Raw genomic sequence first — 27654 nt, 5'->3', positions numbered from 1 at the left:
TGCTCTCTGAGCCTTGTTGTTTTCTTGCAGACATTTCATTGCCAGACTAGGCAACATCTTCAGTGCGAAGAGGCAGTGGGCCTTGCTCTCAGTTTTGACTCAGTTTCAACTGAGAGTAAGGCCCACTCCCTCTTCGCACTGAAGATGTTGCCTAGTCTGGCAATGAAACGTCTGCAAGAAAACAACAAGGCTCAGAGAGCACCGAGGACTCCACAGTTCAACCCTGAGCTACAAATATTCGCTTTGATCAAAGGCTATTTAACCATCAAAATCTCAGATTATATTGTCTTGAAAAGTTTCTCCCTTCAAAATAGAGTTCTTTTACTTGGAATGAAGTATACCTATTAATTGGATCACAGGACTTAATTATTGCTAAAAATTTCTGTTGAACTAATGATACTTTTTCTATTTCTTCTGTTTAGACCTTTACATGTGAGTCCACAATATGGAACTGTAAATACATTTACTGTCAGGCCTGGAACACGACAACCCATTTCTTATTCATACCAAGGGGTTCTTCATTAAGACACTTCTGTCAGAAGCTCTGCATCTGCACATAGCTTGGGCCAAGCTTGTTGGTTACTCATCCTGGACCTCATTCTCTTTTCTGTATTATACCTCTTCTTTGTATAGCTCTGTAGGGCCTGTATCTTTTTGTAAACAGATTGGTTTTAAGTTATTCAGATGATGTTAAGAATGAGTCTTTTGAACCTATCGTGTTACCAAGCTTCCAGGCAGAATGTAAGAGTAGCTACATAAGCTTCTTCATTTTAGGGCACATTTGACTAATAGGTCTCTGCTTTGAATAGAAGGGCATGGAGTAAATTGTAACTTACTGGAACCATCTTCATGAACATGCCTGTCATTCAGGAAAAGCAAACAAAGGATGAAGAATGCAACAGAAAGGAGAAGCAGAGAGTCCAAGATCCAAGATGAAGAATGGCAGTTCAACAACCAATTCATGGCTACTCTAGAGCAGCCATGCATGGCCTAGAAAGCAGGCTGTTAGCTAGAAGGAAATGGCACAGTTATGGGAAAGAGAAGGAAGAGTTTGCAAGAATAAAGGATGAGCAATGCAGAATGGATCGAAGGGACTAGAGTTTTGTGACATTTGCAGTTTCAATAGTGCTGCCACCACCAAAGAAAATTGACCAGAGCTTTTCTCAGCATTGCATCTCCAAGTTGCACCCACTAGTTTTTTGTTTATCACATCATTTTAGAGGCTCCGGAATCCTGATTAGAAAAAAGTGAGAAACCCAGGAGCCCTTGTCAAATATTCTTAGAGCTTGCAAAATACTTGAGACTGAACTTCTTCAAACTAATTTTTTAGACAAAGCCATTTAGCTTTTGCATTATCCACTTACACAAATAAAAATCAAAGCATTCTAAAGACACAGATATAATTCTTGCAGTCCCCTTTAAAGCCAACTACTGAATTTAATTTGGGAGGCATTTTTAATTAAAAACCATACAAGATTTGAATAAACCAAAGAGCATATCTCTGTCAGACTAACCTGGAGATTCTTCACCATTGTTGCATTTATGTTTTTGTTTTCAAGGATGCAATCATTCTGTCCACAACATTTTTTTCCTTGTGGTTTCTTATTTTGGTTTAGGATTTTTTTAAAAAATACTTTATGGATATGACAGGTGTTTAATAGAACAGGTGCTGGCACTTATACAAATTAAACCCAAGTATATCTCTAATTAAAGTGAAAGCAGTACATGTTTAAAGGTCACCTCTGAAAATGTCAACTATGTCTGCTTGGAGGTAAATCTTATTCAGTGGGATTTACTTTTAAATACCTAAGTAGAAGATAGCAGCTGTAATCCATTTTGGCTTTTACTGATTATACGTGAAAGTTATAGTCCCATTGTCTATGGATGTAGCTCTAGGTTTTAGAACTGAGGGAAAATGTCCTTCCCAATTTATTTCTACAGATTTTGGAAACAAACAAGAAGATACCCATTGTTTTTACACACTTATACATTACTTTAAATTATAAAACATGGACAGTCATACTGATTTTGCCTGGCAGCAGATCCACTTTGACAAAAATATTCTGTCAAAACTACAGTGTAGTTTGAGTTCAGTTTAAATCATTTATTTAGGGAGTTGGTTATCTGCCCCTTAGGGATGTTTCCTAGCTAAAGCAATCAAATGTTTCCAAACATTTAAGAACTATAGTTGTAAGGTGGAGTTTGTTATACTGTAGTGCTGCAAGCCGTCTTCTGTATCATATTTATTCATCCTATTTACCCATTACTTTATTTCTTGCACATTCTTACATATATGTGTGTGTGTGTGAACCTAGAGTAAAGCCACCTCAATCCACCTCAAACAGAAGGTAAGGTAAGGTAAGGTAAGGTGGGGTGGGGTGAAAAGAAGTAAATTGTTAGTTACTTAATCTATTTTTTTTCCTTTGATTTTTTGTTCTGTATTTTTACTGCCAGGACTGGAAAGATTTGCTTCCCTGGTTTTCTGCCTCATGTGTCAGAAGAATTAGTCTACCACGATAAGTGTCCATTTGTTGCTCTGCTTCAGGCAAGGGAACAATTTGAACTAGCCCTGATTATAACCTTTGATACTAAGATAAACTAGTTGAAGGAAATTCCATGCCCTCTTCTCTAGAAGATCTAGGAGGCTCCTGACCTGCAACAGGAAGCAGGAGTCTGCCTGCATGTCCAACTATGAGAGATTCTGTTCAGCAACATCCAGAGTCCATTCCTGCACTACACTTCAAAATGTAGAGACATTATTTCCAGGATGCACATAAATAGCATGTTCAGCAGTATAGTACAAATGTATCATGAATTTATCTTAGCTTTTACTTGTATTAATCACTCTTATGATTAGCTTTGACCAAACTCTGGTTTCAAAGGAATAATAATGGTTATAGCTCATTTTGGTAGGAGACATGAAAGTCACTTAGGAAAACCTAGAATAAACTACAGCTTTGTATTCTCAGCATCTATCCGAAGTTTGTTAAGCTCATTTCAGATGGCATGTTTGTAAACAATCACTGAGATCAGTCACACCATCAGGCTCTCCGTTTGATAAACATTTACTGTGTATTTTAAAACCAACCATTATTTCTCCACCATTTTTTTAACCATCTGCTCTTCTCAAATGCTTTCTGCATTATTTTTTTTATATGCTGGTGAGTCTGGAGTTCAAAGAGCGGTCGTTCAGCTAATAATTGCTCATTTTAAGCTAGTCAATATCTGACTACACAGAATGTCAGTCGAAGAGGGCTCCTCGTGTCTCAAACTGGTTACCTGCTGAGTGTACAGTTTCAAAGCTTCCAGTATTTAGTTAATCAACAAACATCCTTTCCCTTCCTAGAAGAGGAAAACCCAGAAGTTTCTAATTTGTCCCATCCAACAACAAAGACAGTCTATGTATTTGTCTACATATATTTGTATACGTTTGTCTGGTAGGTTTTTCTAAAAAAACAAACTCCTTATAGAATTCTTTGAGGTGGGCTCAAAGCAAGCTCAAATTCCAAAACAATAGTATTACTGTAATAACAAATGCACTGAGAAGCCTCAACAGCCTTCTGTTCACCATGGCGCTATTGCAGAACAAGCAGTTTGAAGGTGGCATTCTAAAGAACCCAGTGTACTGTCATGTGCTGTAGAGGAAAGAGCGGATGGCCTTGAAGGACAGAAGGAAGAACCACTACCAATGCAATGGTCAGATTAAAGGGGGCCTGAGCCCAGGCCAAGAAAGTTACATGAGTAAATGGTTCAGATTAGCCCCTCCCTAGTTCACACGAAGATAAAGGGAGGAAGGAGGTAGTGCATTCAGACTTGCAAGATTCAGTTACTATAGCTTTACAATAAATGTACTGATCTACATGGCATTGGGTTCCTAAACTGGTCTACCTTGAAGGGCTGACATGTGCTAGGAAATCCTGACAGTGTTGCATGACAGCAAACTCTGTGAGAATAGCATGTTAGCAAAATTGCAAGGATTTTTTTCTCCCTAGCTGGGCTGAATGAAAGACCAAGTAGGAGTTGGGAGGTAGAGGAAAGGGCAGGCGTTCTTGTACGATAACAAATGACTATAACTTTTTATATTAGGCATTTCATCTGATTCTGAAGCAAAGGAAATAAAATGCAAACAGGCTTCCTGAGATGAGGAGTTTGAGGTTTTGGAAATCTACATTACATTAGTATTGGTCTGCAGAAGAAGGACATATGCAGACTAAGATGCAGGGGAAAACCACATCTGAAAGCAGGCTACTGAAGGATTTGCCAAAATGCAATGAAAAAACTGTAATGAAAATGTAAACATTTTAAAACTACAGGAGCCTAAAGCGCTTTGAAATAAGCATATCAAAAGCACTATTTTCCCCCTACTTGCATATCTATATGTAGTTCATTAAAGCTCTAGTATAAGCTCTATGCATGTGTGGACATAAGTACAATTTATATATACATCACTTTTAAGTTAAGACCTATGTTATGCATATGAACTAGTTACTTGGCAATACGTGTATCTGCTTGTAAAAAGTCATAGTTTGTTTAGTTGTCATTTTCTGTATCAATGGCCTATGAAATCCAATTCTCTCTTTCCACTAGTATTAAGTGAAACAAAATAAATTCCAGACTGCTCTAATGCAGACACAGGATACCTGTACCAAGCATATTAATCTAGAAACTGCATGATTTCTTTGTGTCCCTGTATATCCATCCTTGTGGCAGTGCATCTACACAAGCACAGAGGGCCAGGATCACAGGACTTGTTCCCAAAAGTTTGTTCAAAGAGCCCAAACAAAGAATCCTACAAAAAGCTTTACATCTACTACTTTTTCCCCAAATCAACTTGGTTTTGTTTCAGTTGTATGAATGAATAAAATTACATATTCAGCGACCTTCAAGAACAAAGCTTTACTGCTCTGCTTAGTAGGGTTGCCAGGGTTAAGAGGGCTCTGGAAATTGGGTCTCCTCATTTTGATTCCCCAAACGCACATAAATGTTGGAAGTCCTGGCAAATCCAGCATGCCTCATTAACATGTGAATTAGCATGTAAATTGAGTTGTCCCACAATGCAACAAAGCTGTTTGTTGCTACTCCCACTTCCACCCAGGGAGAAGCAAACATGCTGCTCTGCTCTCCATTCATCAGGGCCATGGGCTCAGGCCTTGATGAAGGATTTGCCCCTTCCATGCAGCTCTTGGCAGCACAATAGGGCTGAGGGTTTAGGGCAAACTAAGTATTTAGAAAAGAAGAACAAATGAACTTCATCTTTTCCACCAAGAGGGATGTAACAGAACAACGAATAAAGTCAGTAAGATTCTTTTTACTTCTTAACCTAATCTGTCTAAGCGTGTAATTATTTAGGCTTGGGAGGGCTGAATGTGTAAGTTTAATAACTTGTGTTTCTCTGGCATGCTTATTGAAGCTATCTAAGGTAGTTTTCTTTTTCTGTGCCAGCTTCTCAGCTGTGTTGTAAGCTTTGCTCCATTTCAGTGGTTCTAGCAGGCCACTAAATTGTCTTCAATGAACACATAGATATCCTAGTTTTCTTTCCTTCTTAGCTCTATTTTTCTTCATCTTTCCAGCTGATACCAAGTGGCACTACTTGCATTTTTTCTTTCTTTTAACCTGACACTGCAAAAAAAAAAGTGTAACCTTTCTGCCAAAGGCCTCAGAGCACAAATGGGGGAGGAGAGGAATGAGGAATTTTAAAAAATGTACATGAGGCTGTATTTGCAGTTCCTCAAAGCAGCCTTGAACTTCCAATCCTGCTCTAATACACTACTGGTTCTGGTCTAATGGTAATAATAGAAGAATCTTACACGCAAGTCCTTCCAATATGAGGGGGCTCACACCCAAGTAAATGGGTAGAGATGATCTCATTTTTTAAAACATGGTGAACTAAGCTAGTAAATTACTGACAAAGCTATCATAAGATTTGCTGCTTGCATTTCTCAACATAGGTGTTACGTTATTTGAGTTGGAGCCTCTATTTGGGAAATAAGGACTGACATTTAAAATGTACTCCTATAGCTCATCTACCCAGAAGTAAGTCCTATGGCACTAACGGGGATACTTAATCAGGGAGTAAGCCACTGTTGCTGGCTTATAATACTGTGTGCCATTTGTTTTGTCAGCTCAAACCTGTTTGTCAAATGGTCTGACGAATTTTATTTTGAACTAGTAGGATTCCAAACAAGAGTTATTACAAGCTTTTCTTTCTGATCAGAATTAATTTTGTCACTATTGCTGTCTTTTTGCATATAAGCAGTGTATATTTCTTCAATGAAACAGAATATTTTCTTTCAGAAACTTCCTCCCAGTCACATGGCCTAGAGTGGTGCATACATAGTCTTTCCCATGTTTCCCAGTGCATACCTACATACAAATACATGGCTACTATAAAGGATTCCAGAGCCCATGCTCTGCACACTTTCCCTACCATTTTAGAAGAACTATTACAGAATCTTGTGGTCCCACCCATGAGCTTGAAAATGAATCTGAAACTAAAAGGCTACCTCCATTTGTAGAAATTTGGTTTGCAACTGGCTTGAATGCATGAGGAAGCTAACAGGGATCACCCACACTGATGCACCTAATAACCACTCCGAAATCTCTAACGTCTTCATCTGGCACTTAAAGGCATTCAAATATCAAAATACAGTAATGGGAGTACCAAACTTTTCTGGTGCTTTATTTCCTATGGGCATTTTTTCACTCTACATTACTGATAATGCACACCTGCATATGCAAGCTAGTCAAATTTACAGAGGAATTATTAGGAGGGAGAAGTTTTGAAATCACAGAAGTTGGGTTTACCAAAATTTCTAAGCTTAGCTTTGGTGAACACTGATGAGAGTAAATTCATAAAGTCACTTGCTTGGGTTTGGTTGAGTATCAAACCAGTCACTGTGGTTTGTAAACTAGTTTATGGGTTACCCTGATGTGTGAATCCAGTCAATTGTTTCTTAAGCAAATAATGGTATTTATTTGATTTATTAAGGCCACTCAAATGTAGACAGACTCTTAATTTGACCTAGAAATGAAATCAGAGTCTCAAAAGGACACAGTCTCCCATAATGATGCATCTTACTTATAAATCTGCAAAGGCATGGCTGCCATTGCCCTATGACTAGATCTTCAAAGGCTCTACAAACACTTGCAAAGAGTAATCACACAGTTCAAGTGAACTGGACTCTTCTTTATCAACCCACGTGAATGGAGTATAATATTTGCCCTTAAGGTGTGGAGCTAAGGAATTGTTTCAGTTTGTGTGTATACACACACACCACACATACATGATGAGGTTTTAGGGCTTTCAAGGGAAAGTTCCATTTTAAGCCAGTCTCTACCTCCCTTGTTATCTTTCCTATCAATATCAAAGGAATCATCTTAAATGGAGAGGCACAGCTGATGGAGCAATAGGGGCAGGGAATCTTGTTCTGCTACTTTTTACCTACTCATGCCATAAGCAGAATACATATTTTCCAAGCTGCCCATGCAACTCCTTTCAGCAAGCCCTAACCAGAGTATCTTTTGAAATAGTAAATATTTGCATTAATCTTCCTATGCAATTAAAGCAAAACTCTGGAAAACTTGAAACAAACCACAATTATGTTTGATCCCATATAAACAGCAATCTTAAGCATACAGTTCATGCTTCAGTACTTTTATTAAAATACTGTCAAAGGAATCAAAGCACAAGGCAAGCAACAAAAAGGAGGCAGAATACAATCAAACCAACTGGAGCAGCTATTTTGAGAAATCTTCAGGCTCTGACCTGAGTCCCTATACATAGATTATTGTTAGATGCCATGTTTTTCTGAAAAGTATTTTTATTTAAACCTCAGCAAGGAAGGTTGGTCTTCTGTTTGGCATAGCAATAGAGTCTACCCTGTGAAATCTCTGGTGATTTCCTCTGATGCAGGCTCTCTGCATGTTTTGGGCTGTAGTCCCCACAATTTCCTAAACTTTTCTGTGCCAGCTGATGGATTTAAAGTCGTAAATATATTTTATGTCTTTCCTTTTTGGTTCTTGGGAACCATTTGCATCTCATATTAAACTGCAGAAGTGTTCTGGGGTCTTCAACATTCCATATATTTTCTTCTTCAGTCCTAAATATACCACCTGCATGCCTTCAGCAACAAGTTTAAAAACACTGTTCACAGAATTTCTCACACCCAAGTTTCTTGTTGATAGGGGATTCTGGAGGGAACTGCTGTAGGGTGCACATAGGCTGTTGGGATTCATCAAGCACATGGATAAATCTGTTGACTTGTAGCCATGACAAGTGTTTAGTTCATACATTGCATTTCACTATACTTTGGTTTGGTGTGAACACAACTCAGCCATTGTGGTTTATAGATCTTGATTTAGAGCTTAATGCATGGTGTAAACATAGACAATTTTGACTTAACAACAAAACACTGTTAAGCAAGCCTTATTGTAGCACAATATGGGAACTCTCTCCATGACACTGAACTGCTTCTGCCAACAGGGGAAGTTAACAGAAGAAAGTCTGGCTCACTCAAATGTAGTTTGCCAAGGTTTAGCTTACCACCTTGTGTGAATCCAGGCACAGTGGGCTTACGGATCTTTCAAACAGGCCTGGAGCTGTGGTGGAGATCTTAATTACATAGACATCTACTGAATGACAATCTCTGCCAAGTACGGTCCTTCCAGGAAATTCCTAGCTAGCCATATTAACTTTTCCCTTCAGAAGATAAGAAGGTACAAGAAACTAGCTATCCTTGGCCAGTTATTAATATGGAAAGCTTAGATAAACAGCACAACAGTAGCATATACTTTAGGGGAAAGTGACCATGTAATTCAGGAGTTACTGATTTTAAGGAGACCTTGATGCGAGGCCACTCAGATACTTTGGACTTTAAGAAAATACTGTGGATTTCTAGAGCAGAACGTAAGTAGGATTCCATGTCAAGAGAAGCTAATGGGAAAAAAACCTCAAGAGGAGTAAAAAACAAGTCTCTGAGTTGAGCAAAAACAAGATTCAAAATTATCTTGATAGGTTAGGCAAGCAACATGGAGAATGCCTTGCTTATAAATTATATCAGCACAAGGAATTGGAATTGCAATTGAATATGAGCCAGTTGTGATATGACTGCATGAACAGCACATATGATCAGCTTGTATCAATATGATCTCCAAAATCATGGGGAATAATTATTTTATTCTGTCCAACATTGGTCAGATTAATTATTTTCCATAATACCTGAAGAGATGTCACACTGAAGAAATCCATCACCAGCCTGTATTGTACCAGGTTGCAGGTTATGGAATAATGACCTTTAGATCTTTTTTCAGGTTCAGATGGGAGCCTGAAAAAGACATAGCTACTTTACTTAGCTGCATAGAGATTCTCTGCCTGAACAAGGTCCAAAGTTCCTCTTTGAAATAATTATTGCAGGTTGGATACCCCTGATACATAAGGTAAACTGCAATATTTAGCAAAGCTAGATAATAAGAATATGTAGTAATCTGCCCCCTTGTGGTATAACAATGGAAATATCCACTGCTACTAATGGGGAAAAGCCTCAATTACTGACTAGGCAGGCAGACATATTCATTTGTGTAGCAGAAGAATGGATATTATAACCCCTCCAAACATTTAAATGATCTTGGGTTTTTGTTGTTGTTTTTGGTCTTATACTTACATGGGGGATAAGGAGCATTTAGATCTTGATCATTTGTAATGCAAACTTAATCACTGTTTTAACCATGGATTGTGGAAATAGGTAGTGACAAATAAAACTTTACCAATGCAAGTTGAAAAGTGATAGTGCCCAGTTTCATTGAAACAAGACATAAGCAGATATAATAAAGCAGACATAATAAATTCATTGAGCAGACATAATAAAGACAAGACTCGACTCAAAGCTAAAATCAATTTAAAAATGAAGTAGTTTATTTTAAAAACTGCCTTCCATTTGAGTATGGCCATCATGCATTTCGTATTCCGCAGAAGTCATGGAATAGCACTTGTTAAGAACATCAAATAACTATAACATTTCTCTACCTTCTCCAGAAGTTCTACTAGCATCTCATTACAAAACCATGATGTGCCACATCAACATGCCTACTTTACAACTTTTATTCCATGATGGAATTTGGGCCTGAATACAGTGAAAAAAAATACATTGCATGTACAAAAGCCTACTTGTTTAGAAATCAACTGTGGACAACACCAACAGCTAAGATTTCACACCAAACTTGTCTGTTTCTACGCCTTCCCCAAAAAGTGAAAGCTCCTACTGAAGAAATGCGCCCAGTAGGAGTTTGCAAGACTTCAAACCTGATTTACACCAAAGGAATCCTGGAATGTTTGATAATTTCAGAATACCCAATTTCCTTTTTCCATTCAGATGCACGTTTACCCGGCTGTGTTATACAATCTAAATTAAAGCAATCAGATTCAGTGAGGCTCTCTCTCCTCCCTCCCTGCATTTCCAAATGCTCAACCAAAACATGAGTCGTAAACATCTCCAAAGTCTTCCTGCCAAGTAGCAAAGTAAAGGAACATGCAGAAGAGTCTCTAGAGCAGCTTCCCCTAAGCTAATGCCCTGTTATCCCCAGAATTCTTAGGCAGCATATCCTGGAACTATGGGAAGTGCAATCTCAGTGTTTCTGGAGAAAGCCCACTTGGGAAGGCTTTTCTAATGAGGATTGTAAGGCAACTTAAAAGCAAACTACATTTCCTTTCAAGCTTACCAGAACTTACAAGAATACCCCCCCCTTTTTTTGGTCGTATTACTCATCAAAGACTGGGGAAAAAAAGCAGAATGAAAAATTAAGTATACATCAGCTGAAAAAACAGATGGAAGTTCTAACTAATGTGACTTTCTGAAGCAGCCGCTCTTTAGGGAAAGATGTGGAAAAAAGGTAGTTTAAAAGGCTGGGCCAAGACCAAAAAAGGTATCTTATGCAGAGTATTTTTTTGAACCAACTTTTTCCAACTTTTGTGTCCTCCTCCTTTTAAATGGTACATCCTAAAGTTAAGCCAAAAATTATTTTGTATGCATCTTGCTATTGTTACAGGTGATGTTTTGTCTACAATGTATGCTAGAGGTCCGTGGAAAGAGTTGCTGTTCAAGAAACAGAAATTGAAGAAAACTCTTGGATTTTATTATTCAGTTGAAAGTATAAGAAATTCTGTATCAGGAATGGCAACTGGAGATATTTTTTTTGTTGCATACCAGAGGATTCCCCAACTAGAATATGCCAAATTCAAGCATTCACAACTGTGTTGAAATATATGCTATAAAAGCAAATGTGAACTGAGTATGTTAAATCATAACTGTTACCTTTCAATTAAAATCTGGCAGGCAAGTCCAGAAAGCTCTGCAACATTTATTCCACATTAAAAGAAAAATACACAAAGAAAAACACGCATCTCCACAACTCTGGAGGTTGTATGAAGTATCACTGAACAAAAATTAAATGAAGTTGATACTTTTACGATTTGCATTATTGTGCATCTCACTATAAAACTTCAGTTTCCTGCAGAATTTGACTGGATGTAATAAGTTGCTGGTAGGCATCTCCTGTTCATCTAACTTGAAATTGTTACAGGACCGTTCTTTGCTGCAAACAGCATACTTAGCTCCATGACTTAACCCAAAAAGAAAAAAAGCAGCCATTCCAGAGGAAAGGACCAAGGAAATACAAGCTATGCAGTGATTATGTCGTTTTTTCCAGAACGGTGGTTATTCTGCGTTGGGACTGTGTGATGTAGAACCTGATGGTCCCATCCAATTGTTGTCAATGAGTTTTTATTCAAGGGAGACCATGATAAGCCTGTTACGAAGTCTCGATGAGACCGATTCCTAAAACTGGGAAAGACAAGAAACATTCCTGCTGTTACTTGAAGAATGCACAGATGAGTTCAGAAAGAAGCAATTAGGAAGACCAGACTACCTGCAGATTACTAGAAATGGGGTAATAGGGGAAAGATGCTGAATTGCTAAAATGAGAAAGGGCTCATGCTTGTAAGCATTCTGCTTGGGGTACCTGCAAACACTGACTATGCTCCACAAAAAATAAGGCAAGGAGCAAGAGCTCTTGCTTCACTCTGTTCATGGAGGGCCACTCTCCATGTAGCCAAAGGTAGGACATCACTATCACTGCCCACTTTCCCAAAGATACTCAGCCTCTTGGGGTATAGAGAGAGATCAATCCAGCTTTCAGACTGCTTTCAGTTCCCCAATTCTAGATTAAACTTTCATACCAAATGCTAAAGGAAGATGTTCTTAATTTATTTAAGTATGTGCAGCCCACCCATTATCCAGAGGATCTTCAGATGGTGAAATACTGAAATTAAAGATACTGACTTCAGGGAAGGGAATCCTTAAGCATTTCTGAAGCATCTGAGTAAGTCAGTTTCTAGTTTTCCCTCCTCCTCGTCTAGAATAGAGGTGGTGGCTATTCCATGCACAGTCTACAGACATACGGCCTCCCTGCCATGCAGTCTCCAGTAGCTATTGAGGAAAAGGCACAACCGATGGAATTCTTGCTCCTCCTATTGTCCTACACGCAAGCTGCTTTCATTGTGCAAGGATGACCCTGGATAAATAGACCTATCTCTGTGCCATTCTTGAATGGGTCCATTAGCCGATTATGAGGCTCGGGTGGTTCTTGCACTTGGCCACAGGATCCACAAAGGATAAAGATGGGCATGCTTTATTAAGCTCGATCCTGACCATCACTTTAACCAGAGGTGGCAATTTGGATGTGAACTACGGTGCACAATTATTTTTTTATATAAATGTACGCAGCTTCTATACCGAGATGGCGATCCAATCACTGAGAGCCTAAATGACTGCATGGCAGGGAAACTGAGGGGAAAACGAGGGAGAAGTGGATGGAACTCTTTTGCAACTTACACTTCTGAAAAACTGGAGTCAAGAACAACAGTGGAACAATCTTCACTGATAGAAGCCAGCAGAGGTGAACTAGAGGAAGAAGCAGCCTCCATTAACACGTATGATATTTTTTGCTGACAAAGACTTTGTTTAAATGTCACAAAGAGACGTAAGAGAGCTTATTACTGACATATAAATAAAAGAAACATGTCACAGCAAAGATAAGCTTACAATCTTACATTGTTTGTAGTTTTAATAGATACTGTATATGTACAGTATGTATTAATAGTATATTAATGTTGTTCTAAGTGTTGGTTGGGAGCCGCCCAGACTTTGATATAAGATGGGCTGGTATGTAAATGTTTTAAATAAATAAATTAATAAAATCTGTATGTTGAAACAGAAGCAAGTGATTATGAAACCAATGTGTGCAAGCACGCACACAGATGTATTTATGACTGGACTGAGGGATAAAGTAAAAAATGTCACTCAAGAGGAGAGGCATAAGAGAGATTGCCTGAAGTGAAAAAAATAAATTACACTATGTATTTACTGAGTTCCAGGGAGAAAGAATGGATCAGCTTTACACATAAGAATCTTTTTTGTAGCAAAGCAAAATGAACAAAGATAAAGTAGCTTTTGTAGTTTAAAATTGCCAAATCCGGTTAGGAAAAATCACTGCTGTACTGCAATTTTAGCCAAGTGCACCAATCAAGTCCTTTTTTGCTATAAAATGTCTTCAGCTGAAAATAAAGATACCAGTAAATATTTAAAGTAAAGAATGATTGTGCAGAGTCTAGAAGAATTAGTAAATTTTTAGCCCTCCTCATTTCAGAGGAAAATCTAAAATTGAACAACAAATTTCTAAAGGCAACTGGAAACTTGACGAAGACTTTCCACAGATTTCCCCTTCTGTTGATGACTAAGGCAGAATCATTTTCGAGGTCCCACCTTACACTCTGGCAACTTGCAGCTATTCCCAATTATATGGACCTCTGTGAACTCAAACGGCCACGGGCAGGGTCTTCTGGATTCAGCACTTAGACAAAACATCAGGGGAAGGGGAAGCTTTTGTTACCTTTGGCAAATTGGCCATTTACACGGCCACTTGGAAGGAAGAAATCTGTAATGCTTTTACAGCATTTGTAATCTGAAGACAGGGTTAGCAGGCCTTTTAGTTTTTACGCTGCTGTTGGTATGGTTTTTAGTAATCTTATTGTGTGTATGTGTGTGCGTAATTATTATGAGACTGAATCCGTCCGCTGCAGGATGAAGGCCTGTTCACTGAAATTACAGATCGTACTCTATCAAGTTGATCCAGTGTGGGTTGGTGGATAGAAGTTTTTCAACCTCCCAATCTCAGGCTCAAGGAAAGTGACTGGCCCAAAGTCACCCAGCCACCTTCCATGACTGAGAGAGGACTAGAACCTAAGAGTCTCCCCACTGCCAATCCAGCACCTTAACCACCACCCCACACTGGCTCTTGTATGCACATGTGAGTGTGAATGTGCACATATATACACAAATGTGTGGACATCCACGGGTGAACAGCACATACATTTGTAAATAAAAATAACGAACAAACTGCATGCAGTTCCACCTTTTTCGATACTGCAGCCATACCTGTGTGTAGAAAAAGCAAATCCAGTGATGCTGCGGGAATGCACAGCTGAACTGATGACTGTATCTGGATTCTTTGTGTCTATAAGTACGATCATCCCACTTTCATCACCTTTGAAATGTCAATGGAGAACAGACAGTTGGAGTTAAATGGGTATTTAATATTGTAATATGTAAGAAGGGTTTTAAAAAATGCTCCTTACCCAATACGAAAGTGTCATTTTGATGTGGATGCCATACCAGTGAGGTAGAAAGGTTACTAGAGGCATTGCAGGCTGAATAAATGTAACGGGAGAAAACTATAGTTAGGTTTGAAAGTTTTTATATTTCAGAGGAGACAACTGATTGCTAGCTAATACTCAAAAGAAAACACACACCTATAGACACTTCCTCCTATAAACACATTTAGCTAGCTTATTTCAAAAACTGAAACTATTCAGTTCAAGACTTTCCTTGTCCATCTAGAACTGCCTGATTTTTTTTTCTAAAATAAAAATTCATTTAGAGAAGATTTATTCATTTATTTATTTATTGCATTAATATACTGCTTTTTCTTTGGGATCTAAAGGCAGAATTAGGAATGCCCCTAAATTTTTTCCCAAGGCCACCCTGGAAGGTTGGTTGGGTGGAGAATGAATCACTGACCATAAATGACCCCTCTAATTCGAGAGGAAACTTGAACCAGGGCAGCGTTTAACATCCTACATTTTATGCTACACTGCTTCAACTCTGTATCTTTTGATTTTACTTTCAGACAGCTAAAATCTAAGAAAAAAGACAGGGATATAAGGGTGGGGGGAAGATACTTAAAGCTGCTCTCCAGAACAGTCTTGAGCACTTAATTAGACTGTTCATTTGTTACAAGACTTCTGAATCCTGCATGCACTCCTATAGTAAGAACGATATTCTATAAAGATTTTTACGATACAGAATTGGGTGTCCTTACTGAACTCCATGATTCAAGTGATGCCAATCTGCCGCAAGTAACTATGATAAGCGCTGGGAATGAGCTGGCTTTCAGGCACACTACTAAACCACTACGGTCTTGGGCAGATAATATATTCTATCTGACTACATCACACAGCGAGCCTGGATCCCCTCTCACACACTTCCACTTCAAACCCACACTTCTCATTTTATTTACTTGGAATAATGTTATATTTCTGCACTCCACAACCAACGATTAAAGCCAAGTGTGAATGTCCCAAGCTTTGACTTGAAGTGAGTTTGCAAACCACAATTTTCAGCAGTTCCACTTGACTTAATGATCATTAATTCACTCTGTATATCTGTAAAACTACTCTACTGACTGGACTGAAAACCAGAGAATAGATTCCATGCATGAAAGAATTAAGCAAACTCTTAAAGCATTCCTATCAAGAACTGGATTTCGTGACTATAATTTCTGTACAGGACAGTGATGTTAAGAATGTATGGTTGGAAAAATTCATAATTTTGGAGACAACCACATTTCTCTATAGCTTTTATACTAAAGATCTGTAAGAGCTCCAGCTGGAAAGATAAACTACAGACTACTGACTCTTGAAAGTTAGAGGTTGCAGTCAACTGATCTCTTGGACTGTTTCCCTGAGACTTATCATCTTCTACCTGTGAGACTGGAAGTGGTGGTCTGACCCTAGAAAGGCAAAACCTTACATGCATCCATCCCCTGCCAAAGAGACCATAATACAGACTGGGCATAAAGAGCCTTAGAGAAAACTTTTTCAACTTTTGCCACCTTCAACTGTCCAGAAACAAACACTGATCTCTCTGTAGGCCTTCCTCTGATAGCAGTGGATGAGATATTCTACCCCCCTCCACCAAGAAGTGTGTGTGCAGGTGTGTATGAGTATCTAAAAACTGGCAAGGTATTCTTAGGACTGACTCTCCAACTTGGCTGTTGGATTGCCCACTCAAAAGTTATGCCTGGGGGGCAGGCAGAGAACCAAACACCCACATTTATTCGACTTAAAGCAGAAACATTTCCACAAAACTATCAAGCACAAGACATACCGATTCGAGCTGCTGGTTTTGGAGATCTGGTATCCCAGAGTAAAACCCTGTTGTCCTAAAGAAGTGCAAAATTAAAATTAAAATAAAACAGAGTTAAAAGTGAAAGTGTCAACCACAATATAAACTCCAGCATTCCAGTTTTGCCAGATTTCTCCCTTTCTTTGCAATACTATTCTTCTTGTCATCCCTTTGACAATCTCAAATATTCCATTCATTTTTTCCTTTAGAATACAGAGATCAAGACTGAACCTATACCGACAGCAATTCAGAAATAAAAAGTGGACTTTACCTCAGCGCAGGACAGGAACACTGTATCTTTTCCGGGGCAGGAGGCCACACAGGCCACTTGACCAGAATGAGCTAGCCAAAATTAAAACAAAAAGCACCATATATCACTTTAATATGAGCTTTCTTAAGAGTTAAATGAAAGATACTCCAGAAAGCATCACTGGATGCAAATGTGAGACAAAAGCCTTCCTGCACACAGGCAATTCAGAAGTGTTAGTGCTGCTCAAATGGTGGAAAACAGTAACACAATATATATACAACATTCAAGCTCTCTTAGCTATGAAGTTCAACAGATGACCATCACTCAACCCAACCTACCTTAGAAGGTTGCTGGGATAATAAAACTAGAGCGTACCACACGTAACTCCTTGAATTTATGAAGCAACAATGAAATATAATGCGTGTATGTATGTATGCATGCATGCATATACACATGCAATACATACATACACAATGGAAAATGAAGAGCCCCAAACAGGATTACTTAAGGAATGAGAGTACTGCCGATTCAGACACAGAACCAACTTGAACCACATTTCCTAGAGATGAGAAAATATACTTGGATTCACATTTCCTTAAACACTGCATCATTTTTCAGCTCAAAGAAAGCATACTAAAATGTGTTAAATATATATACAAAAAAAGTTTTAAGAAAGTTTTAAATGTCTATACATTTTTGCCAATAAATATGGAAATAGGGCAGAACAGATATATTAATGCACATACGGGCCAACGTCCAGAAATATAGTGCTCCTCAATTCTGCTTCTTAAATAACTTTCCAAGCAATTTCAAAAAGCAGACTACAAGGGAGTAACCTAAAGCAATTAATCTGGACAACAGACCTTATGTAAAGGCAGTAGTAAAAAGGCAGTTTGGGGGCTTCACTTTATAATGAAGTATGACTTATTATTTCATGGTTAAGTGGTGGATTTGTTGGTTTGGGCCAACTTAGGGGCAAGCACAATTATACAAATATAATCAGCAGAATTTGATCAGGGTAACTATCTTAGTATCTTGCAGCAAAAAGCAAAGTTTTGTGGCAAATGGCTTGTGATCCCTTAGATTAGTCAATTTCAATAATTGAAGAGTTCCCCTTGATACTTTTCTTTAATATATCTTACCTGAAATCTATCTTGTAGGTATGAGAATTCTTTTAGCTAATTTGAGCCACTATATGTAACTTAAAAAAATGAGAGGTAAAAGAATTTCTCCCTGGTCATCTTGTAAACAGCAATTATGGCTCAAAATGTTGAATCATCTCATGTGACTACTAATTAGAGTAATAACCATTGTTAAAAATTGAAATTTGGGTACCCCTTTCTGGTTTTAATATCCTGTTTTTTTTTTCATATCCAGTAGCTTTGCAGTAAGTTTTGCATACCCCAATTGTTTAGAAATTTCATGTAACCTTGCCTCCAATTCATGCTGGACAGAACTTGAAACATGGCTCAGACCAACAAAAAGCAGCAGCTACATGGCTAGGCCCTCCAAACTCCCTGTAAAGTGGAGCAAGCCAATCCTGTCCAGCATGGGTGGCACATAGTCTTCACTCTGCTGAAGTGATTTCAGCTGAATGAGACAATGGAGGGCAAGACCACTTGAAAAACAATAAACCAATCACAACGAAGATTGAGGTTTGAAAACTGCTGGGCTTCTGAAGGCACACTGAACTTCTGCTAAGGTTGCTGTATCATACTGTGAACAAACTATGATGAAACTCAGACACAGTGACCGTAAATAGAGAAAAGTAGGTAACTGGAAGCCAGTGAGTTGAGGGAAGCGACTTTGATTCATCTCTACTCATTCACAAAGTTTATTTGATCAGCTTGAGATAAATGTCCTCACTCAAACTTCTCTTATAGGGCCCTTATGAGGATAAAATTGGGACAGAGGTGATTCACTTGCAAGGTGCATTATGCACATGTACTTGGGAAGAAAGGCAGGATGAAATAATTGAGTAAGGAAGTGCAAGGCAAGCTTGGCACTTACCTCTATATGTGCTGAGTACTGTTTGTTGAGGGATATCCCAGATCTTCACGCTAGACATAAAATTCAGATCAGGTTTAAGAAAAAGTGTAGATGTTTTTATTTAAAGCAGAAAAACATCACAAAAGAGTCACCTGAAATCTTTGCTGCCACTGATGGCCTGTGTGTTGTTGGAAAGGACACTGACAGTCGTCACGATGTCGTCATGCTCATATTTACAGAATTTGTTCACTATCAGAGTCTCGTTCTCATCCAGCTCCCAAAGTTCTAGAGCACCTGGAGAACAGGGGAGAAGAGACACAAGTTCATACATTGCAGCTTGTATTATCTGACTACCTTGGTAAAAAAAGAAGCCCTTAACTAGTTTATATCCATGTCTCAAAATATTTATTAGTTTGTTCGGTTGTTCAATTTATAGAGCCACCCATCTCACATATGTGACCCTGGGGGGCTCACAAAGTCAAAACAAAATCAATAAACAATACAAAGAAACGATAAAACCAAAAATTATTAAAAACAAATGAAAACAATAAAAAAACATTAAAACTCTGAAACATAATCCATGGGAAGGTATAGTCCATACACTGCAAACAATACAACCATTTCTCAGGCTCCACGCCAGGCATGCTGGCAAAGCTATGTATTCAGGGCCTTCCGGAAGGCCAGTGGGGTCAGGTCCAATCTAACCTCGGGGGGGGGGGGGGGATGATGTTTCAGAGGGCAGGGGCCACAGCAGAAAAGGGTCTCCTCCTGGGTCCTGTCAGATGACACTCCTTAACAGACGGACCCATAACATGCCTTTTCTGCCAGACCTGATGGGATGGGTAGATGTAACCAGGGAGAGGCAGTCCCTCAAACAACCTGGCCCCATGCCAAGTATTGGGTGCCACTAAGCTATAAACTGTAATTTACAAACCACAATGGTTGTGTTCACATAACAAGCTAAGTTAGAAATAAATCACACTACTGCAAAGGGCAATCCAGTGATTAAGTTCCAAAACAGGTAACATTCCTTAACATTATCAGTGATTGGAAGGACCTTGGAAGCTGCTTAGATTCAGCTGTTGAACAGTGCAATCAAATACTGCCAAGTTTTAATCCAGATTCTGTGTTCGGTTTCCGCAGCAACTGAGTTAGTTTATTTGCAGCCATTATTTCTGACATGCAATAACTAGGCAAAATCAAACAGAATTTTGTAAGACTTTTCTTATGATTGGATGAGAGAGGCAAGTGGACTTATGTGGGCCCAGCTTCCCCTGGCTGGGTACTCTACAGTATAGCAACCCAGGTAGCTTGTAAGGAGTTGGTGTGGCTATAATCTGTAAAGAACATTCTCTTACCAGGATCCTGGAGAGAGAATTGGGCCATACTATGCGTACCTCACTTCTGGAACCAGAGAAAGACTGGGGATGCTATTAGTGCATTGCCTGCCCTACTGCCTAACAGAACTCTTGACTGAGTTGATAGAGCTGGTCTCGGAGTTGGTATTAGAGATCCCTAGGCTTATAGTGCTGGAAAAGGTCAATACCCATTTTGGGGCTGGTGTCCCGAGTGCTTCAGGAGGTCACACCAGTCATGACAATGGTGAGCCCATACTAATTGGTAACAAGGCCAATACATGATGCAAGTCACATGCTTGATCTGATGTTGTTCAGATCAGGGAGATATTCCTTGGGAGTAGATGTGTCAGGGTCTTTTGAAACCACTGACCATGGTGTCCTTCGGGGCCCCCCCTTGGGAATATGGGATGCAGCATTACGGCACTTCTCTCATCTCTTGGGTAGATTTCAGATAGTGCTGCTTGGAGACAGCTGATCCTTAAAACAGGATATATTACAGTGTCCCTCAGGGCTCCATTCTGTCCCCAGTGCTTTTCACTATCTCCATGAAACTGCTGAGGGAAATCACCCAGAGATTTGGAGATGGGTGCTGTCATAGTATACTGATAACACCCAATCTATTTCTCTGTGACATCTTCATGAAATGGTGCAACCCTCCGGCATGCCTTTCTGCAGTTCAGTTATTCAGCTGAACTGAAACTGAACCTGAATAAGGAAGAGGTACTCATTGTTAGGGGTTATAATTCCAGAGAGGTGGTAAACCTGCCTCTTCTGATGAGAACAGACTCCCAGAAAGTACACTGTTTGGGGATGCCCTTGACCCAAATCTCTCTCTAGTTTCCCAGACTGAAGAAACAGTCAGCAGTATCTTTTATCAGCTTTGATTTGTAAGCCAGAAAACATCCCTTTCTGGAAGACAATGACCTTAAACCTGGGGTGCAGGTGCTGGTAACCTACAGGCTTAATTATAGTAATACATTCTACAAGAGGCTGTGTCTAGTCCAGAAACTTCAGTTTGTACCAACTGGGCAGCTAGGTTTGTCCTGGGAAGAATGTAAAGAGACCATCTTACAACTCTGCTTGAAGCACTTCAGCAGCCAATTCATTTCTGGGCAAAATACAAAGTACCAATTATCACCTTTAAGGCCCTACAAGACTTAGATCCAGGCTGTTTGACAGAATCCTTTGTTTCACATGAGCATCCATGCTGTTACAGATCATTTGTGTTAGTGTGGCTAAAGTTGCTGAAAGTTTGTCTGGCTCAGGATCAAGCCTTCTCTTTTATAACCTCAGCTCTCTGGAACACACTCCCTGCAGTGTTGGGCCTAATACCTCCATTAGCTTTTTAAAAAGCCATTAAAGCACATAAGTTTGCATCAGGTTTTAAATTTTAACTATGTTTGTTCTAAGTACTATATTGAATGTTTCTAATTTCTGCATTTTAAAATCGTTTTTCAACTGTAAGCTGCTGAAAGATTTCAGTACTGAGCAGTGCGTCAAATTAAATAAACAGTAATTTGCTCAGCCATGATATGCAGTATCTTGATTTGCTCCATCAGATGTTCACTGAAATATGGGATAAACTGAACTCAGATAAAATGCAACTTCATCGCAGAACCAGAAATTGCCCACACACTCACAAGAGCCTTCAATAATTGTTACATCACTGGTGTTTGGCCAGATCAAACATATGGAACAGAAAAGGCAGAGAGAAGGCAGCCACTTTTAATTTGTCACTGGCTTTAAGGAAGAAATAAAACATACATTTTGTATACAAACTCCATTGTCCAGTTTTTCTGGAACATTCTGTTTTTTTATAGGATCATTCTGCTATTTTCTGGAAGCGATTCTTCCAAAATGGGAAGTAGCTTTCAACATTCTAGAATCAACACGTTCTAGGTAATCTTGGAAAGCTTTGTAATCTTTGTCTCTTCATCCTATCTTGTCCACTATCTATAAGACATTAACAAGTTTCAGGAGACAAATGCCTCTTGATACTCACCTGAATCTGAAGCTACCAAGATTCCTTTGTCTGCTACCCATTTCAGATCTGCTATTCCTGCTTCAGTTTGAACACCCGCAGAACAAAAGCCTTCATTAGGAGCTTTTGACGGATCTTTGAATACCCAAATAGAACCAACCCAGCAACGTCCACTCAAACTGGATGCACCCAGGAGCAGAGAACCATCTGCAAAACAATTAAAACAGAGATCAGTGTAATAAATGAATTTAGCATACTGTGAATAAAGCAAACAAAGACCTGAGTTTTGCATTTTAAAACCAACCGGGGTCTTTGTTTTTCAGCACAAAGACATGTTCCAACAAAAAAAAGTGAAGCTTTTGAATGGTGCTCCTAAATCCTTAATCCACTTTTGGATTCTAATTATCGAGGAGGAGGAAAGTACTGGTTTTTCTACATATACTCACAATTTACCAAAAATAGTGGAATGAGTTTATGAATGAAGTACCATAAAAATATGAAGCTGTTAATGGAATGCTGAGGACAAATGTATATTTCAAGATAGCACCAAAAATGTCTGAGTAAGCGAAGAGTTCATTCAAAGATGACCAAGCTGTTTGTCAAAGTGGAAATATAGGCTCAGAGTTTGCCAAACTGTTACTTAAGGTTATTTTATAGCCAAGAAAGGAGCAGGGCATTATTGCTAAAGTTTTGAATCTTATTTTTTAATGACAAGAGCTTATCAATCTTTAAATAGTAATAAAAACGGCCTGCTGAACATAGGAAGAGCCGCTTCAACCAACATTCACATATGGGGAACCTTCACATAAAAGGAAAAACTACTTTTCTTGAATGTTGTCCAGTTTTAGGAATGAGGTACTAAAGGTGAGTGCTTTGATACACAACTACAGAAACAGACCAAAGTGAAGAGGTTGCTACTAGGCAGGATATCATCTAGGGCAGTGGTTCTCAAACATTTTGCTCTCAGGATACCTTTGCATTCTTTAAAATGATTGAGGACCTCAAAGAGCTTTAGTTTATGCAGGTTATATCTACTGATATTTACTGTATTAGAAATTAAAACTGAGAAATTTTAAAATATTTATTTGACTTTGCGGACTCCCTGAAAGGGTGTCAGGAACCCCCAGGGTCCCCAGACCACTGAAAACCGCTGATCTAGGGTACCCTTGCTCAGTCTAGGATCTCTGCTACTGTCATTCCTTTTGTCCCTGAAGGTAATGGCAACCCACCTCAGTATTCTTGCCGTGAAAACTAAATGGATCAGTACAACCAGAGATATGTCGGTATACCATCGGAAGATGAGACCCCCAGGTCGGAAGATGGTCAAAATGCTACTGGGGAGGAACAGAGGATGAGCTCAACTAGCCCCAGACGTGATGACGCAGCTAGCTCAAAGCCGAAAGGACGGCTAGCGGCCGACGGTGCTGGTGGTGAACGGCGAATCCGATGTTCTAAGGATCAACACACCATCGGAACCTGGAATGTAAGATCTATGAGCCAGGGCAAATTGGATGTGGTTATTGGTGAGATGTCAAGATTAAAGATAGACATTCTGGGCGTCAGTGAACTGAAATGGACTGGAATGGGCCACTTCACATCAAATGACCACCAGATCTACTACTGCGGACAAGAGGACCACAGAAGAAATGGAGTAGCCTTCATAATTAATAGTAAAGTGGCTAAAGCAGTGCTTGGATACAACCCAAAAAACGACAGAATGATCTCAATTCGAATTCAGGGCAAGCCATCTAACATCACAGTGATCCAAATATACGCCCCAACCACAAATGCTGAAGAAGCTGAAGTAGAGCAGTTCTATGAGGATCTGCAGCACCTACTGGACAACACGCCTAAAAGAGATGTTATTTTCATCACAGGAGACTGGAATGCTAAGGTGGGCAGTCAAATGACACCTCGAATTACAGGTAAGTATGGCCTGGGAGAACAAAACGAAGCAGGACACAGGCTGATAGAATTTTGCCAAGACAATTCACTCTGCATAACAAACACTCTCTTCCAACAACCTAAGAGACGGCTTTATACATGGACTTCACCAGATGGACAACACCGAAATCAGATTGATTACATCCTTTGCAGCCAAAGGTGGCGGACATCTGTACAGTCAGTAAAAACAAGGCCTGGAGCTGACTGTAGTTCAGATCACGAACTTCTTCTTGCACAATTTAGGATCAGACTAAAGAGATTAGGGAAGACCCACAGATCAGCTAGATATGAGCTCACTAATATTCCTAAGGAATATGCAGTGGAGGTGAAGAATAGATTTAAGGGACTGGACTTAGTAGATAGGGTCCCGGAAGAACTCTGGACAGAAGTTGGCAGCATTGTTCAGGAGGCGGCAACAAAATACATCCCAAAGAAAGAGAAAACCAAGAAGGCAAAATGGCTGTCTGCTGAGACACTAGAAGTAACCCAAGAAAGAAGGAGAGCAAAAGGCAACAGTGATAGGGGGAGATATGCCCAATTAAATGCAAAATTCCAGAGGTTAGCCAGAAGAGATAAGGAATTATTTTTAAACAAGCAATGCGCGGAAGTGGAAGAAGACAATAGAATAGGAAGGACAAGAGACCTCTTCCAGAAAATTAGAAACATTGGAGGTAAATTCCAGGCCAAAATGGGTATGATCAAAAACAAAGATGGCAAGGACCTAACAGAAGAAGAAGAGATCAAGAAAAGGTGGCAAGAATATACAGAAAACCTGTATAGGAAGGATAACAATATCGGGGATAGCTTTGACGGTGTGGTCAGTGAGCTAGAGCCAGACATCCTGAAGAGTGAGGTTGAGTGGGCCTTAAGAAGCATTGCTAATAACAAGGCAACAGGAGACGACGGCATCCCAGCTGAACTGTTCAAAATCTTGCAAGATGATGCTGTCAAGGTAATGCATGCTATATGCCAGCAAATTTGGAAAACACAAGAATGGCCATCAGACTGGAAAAAATCAACTTATATCCCCATACCAAAAAAGGGAAACACTAAAGAATGTTCAAACTATCGAACAGTGGCACTCATTTCACATGCCAGTAAGGTAATGCTCAAGATCCTGCAAGGTAGACTTCAGCAGTTCATGGAGCGAGAATTGCCAGATGTACAAGCTGGGTTTAGAAAAGGCAGAGGAACTAGAGACCAAATTGCCAATATCCGCTGGATAATGGAAAAAGCCAGGGAGTTTCAGAAAAACATCTATTTCTGTTTTATTGACTATTCTAAAGCCTTTGACTGTGTGGACCATAACAAATTGTGGCAAGTTCTTAGTGGTATGGGGATACCAAGTCATCTTGTATGCCTCCTGAAGAATCTGTATAACGACCAAGTAGCAACAGTAAGAACAGACCACGGAACAACAGACTGGTTTAAGATTGGGAAAGGAGTACGGCAGGGCTGTATCCTCTCACCCTACCTATTCAACTTGTATGCAGAACACATCATGCGACAAGCTGGCCTTGAGGAATCCAAGGCTGGAGTTAAAATCTCTGGAAGAAACATTAACAATCTCAGATATGCAGATGATACCACTTTGATGGCTGAAAGTGAAGAGGAACTGAGGAGCCTTATGATGAAGGTGAAAGAAGAAAGTGCAAAAGCTGGCTTGCAGCTAAACCTCAAAAAAACCAAGATTATGGCAACCAGCTTGATTGATAACTGGCAAATAGAGGGAGAAAATGTAGAAGCAGTGAAAGACTTTGTATTCCTAGGTGCAAAGATTACTGCAGATGCTGACTGCAGTCAGGAAATCAGAAGACGCTTAATCCTTGGAAGAAGAGCAATGACAAATCTCGATAAAATAGTTAAGAGCAGAGACATCACACTGACAACAAAGGCCCGCATAGTTAAAGCAATGGTGTTCCCTGTAGTAACATATGGCTGCGAGAGCTGGACCATAAGGAAGGCTGAGCGAAGGAAGATCGATGCTTTTGAACTGTGGTGTTGGAGGAAAATTCTGAGAGTGCCTTGGACTGCAAGAAGATCCAACCAGTCCATCCTCCAGGAAATAAAGCCAGACTGCTCACTTGAGGGAATGATATTAAAGGCAAAACTGAAATACTTTGGCCACATAATGAGAAGACAGGACACCCTGGAGAAGATGCTGATGCTAGGGAGAGTGGAAGGCAAAAGGAAGAGGGGTCGACCAAGGGCACGATGGATGGATGATATTCTAGAGGTGACGGACTCGTCCCTGGGGGAGCTGGGGGTGTTGACGACCGACAGGAAGCTCTGGCGTGGGCTGGTCCATGAAGTCACGAAGAGTCGGAAGCGACTAAACGAATAAACAACAACAACCTGCTGGGTAGGATGAGAGTTGTAGGCAAGGGTAGTTGGAGTCCGAAATGTAGGAAGGTTGATCCTACAGCAGGAGTTTTCAATATTCAGTAAAACATCAAGTGGTCACAGGACAATCCTTGGTAGGTTTCTGCCATTTTTTAAAAAGACGGACAACAGAAATTATAAATAATGCACAGCAGAGAAGACAAAGATTTTTAAGTGTGTATGGTGAATAATACTATAGAAAATACATGTACAGAATGAAACTCAGCTCACAGCAAGTACATCGGGAGAAATAGCCAATTTAAGAGATGCTCCGGCTGAGAGCGGGTCTCACGAGAAAGGCAAATTGGGTGCCCGCAAGGTATACATTTCGGTTCCCAAGCCACGAGAGCCGCCTAAGAGGCGCAAGATCTCTGAAATGCAGGCTAAGACTTCCTCAGCTTGTCGCCCTCCAGATGTTCCGGGCAACACCTCCCATTATTCCCAGGCAGCGATGGTGATGAGAGTTGTAGTAAAGGGCACCCGGGGACACCAAGTTGGTAAACGCTCATGGGGGTACCTGTTCGGTAATGGGCCCCGTCCAGGTGGCGCTCCATGCAGGCGGGAGCGTTGGGCGGAATGTTCCATTCGGACCCGGCTTCTGCCTCGACTGCCTGTCCGGGGCTCGGCTTCGCTTCTTCCATGGCTGCAGCGGCGAAATGCGGTCCACCCAACTCCAAGCTCACCCACGTGTTCCAAAAAGACACCCGTACCGCCCCCGGCAGTTCGCTCCCTTATCTCGCGAGAACTTCCAAGACGCCTTCCAGGCGGGATTCAAGCCGGTACCTGCTTTTCTCGCGAGATTTTCCTAGACGACAGACTCAAACTCCATAGAGCTGGAGCTGGAACCAGTTGGAACAGTATTTCTCAACCTCAGCAACGTAAGCTGTTTGGTGGACTTCAACTCCCAGGATTCCCCAGCCAGGGGAAAGTCCCCATGCTGGTTGGGGAATCCTGGGAGTTGAAGTCCACACCACACAGCTGAGGTTGAGAAACACTGAACTAGAAGATGCCTTAATGGAAGAATCAAGAGATGAAAGTGGCCATTTAGTTTAAGGAGCTGAAACCCTTCTCAGTGCAGGAATCCAAATTAAATTATCCCAACAGATGGCTGCCATGCCTGTAAGTGAATATATCATCTAAAGTGGAGCCTGCCACTTCACATATTTGATTCTACTAATCTTACTATTCAATCCGAATTGGCCGTTTTGCTATGTAAATTTATGGTTTTGTGTCCAC

General features: G+C 40.0%; 2 protein-coding genes across 2 annotated transcripts in view; one reads left to right on the top strand and one right to left on the bottom strand.

Annotated features, from left to right (window-relative positions):
• Positions 1-4642, top strand: part of C3H6orf132 (chromosome 3 C6orf132 homolog) — a 43526-nt gene extending 38884 nt beyond the window's left edge. Inside the window, exon 5 of the mRNA XM_063297436.1 lies at positions 423-4642. Within this exon, the coding sequence (XP_063153506.1) occupies positions 423-525 (103 nt within the window). The 3' untranslated portion in view covers positions 526-4642. The remainder of the gene's footprint in view (positions 1-422) is intronic.
• Positions 4643-9892: 5250 nt separating this feature from the next.
• On the bottom strand, positions 9893-27132 carry WDR77 (WD repeat domain 77). Its single transcript, XM_063297435.1, has 10 exons — positions 26936-27132; positions 22114-22299; positions 18906-19047; positions 18775-18824; positions 16786-16856; positions 16497-16551; positions 14687-14758; positions 14487-14595; positions 12885-12953; positions 9893-11834 (listed from the first exon to the last, which is right to left on the bottom strand). Exons 1-10 carry the CDS (start codon positions 27057-27059, stop codon positions 11672-11674), a joined length of 1041 nt encoding a protein of 346 aa, XP_063153505.1. The 5' UTR covers positions 27060-27132; the 3' UTR covers positions 9893-11671.
• Between the last annotated feature and the right edge of the window lie 522 nt (positions 27133-27654).

The sequence above is a fragment of the Candoia aspera genome, chromosome 3 (genome assembly GCF_035149785.1).
Source record: "Candoia aspera isolate rCanAsp1 chromosome 3, rCanAsp1.hap2, whole genome shotgun sequence".
Classification (NCBI taxonomy): domain Eukaryota; kingdom Metazoa; phylum Chordata; class Lepidosauria; order Squamata; family Boidae; genus Candoia; species Candoia aspera.
The sequence above is the reverse complement of the archived record's forward strand: the minus strand, read 5'-3'. Positions and strand labels throughout refer to the sequence as shown.

What these genes read in the sequence shown, in the direction of transcription:
- WDR77 (XM_063297435.1), bottom strand. Translation starts at nt 27,059, where the DNA reads ATGGAAGAAGCGAAGCCGAGCCCCGGACAGGCAGTCGAGGCAGAAGCC. An exon ending in CGGGGCCCATTACCGAACAG is followed by an intron (nt 22,300 to 26,935) that starts GTACCCCCATGA and finishes ATTGTTTTGCAG; the next exon opens with ATGGTTCTCTGCTCCTGGGT. An exon ending in AAATGACACTTTCGTATTGG is followed by an intron (nt 14,596 to 14,686) that starts GTAAGGAGCATT and finishes GACATTTCAAAG; the next exon opens with GTGATGAAAGTGGGATGATC.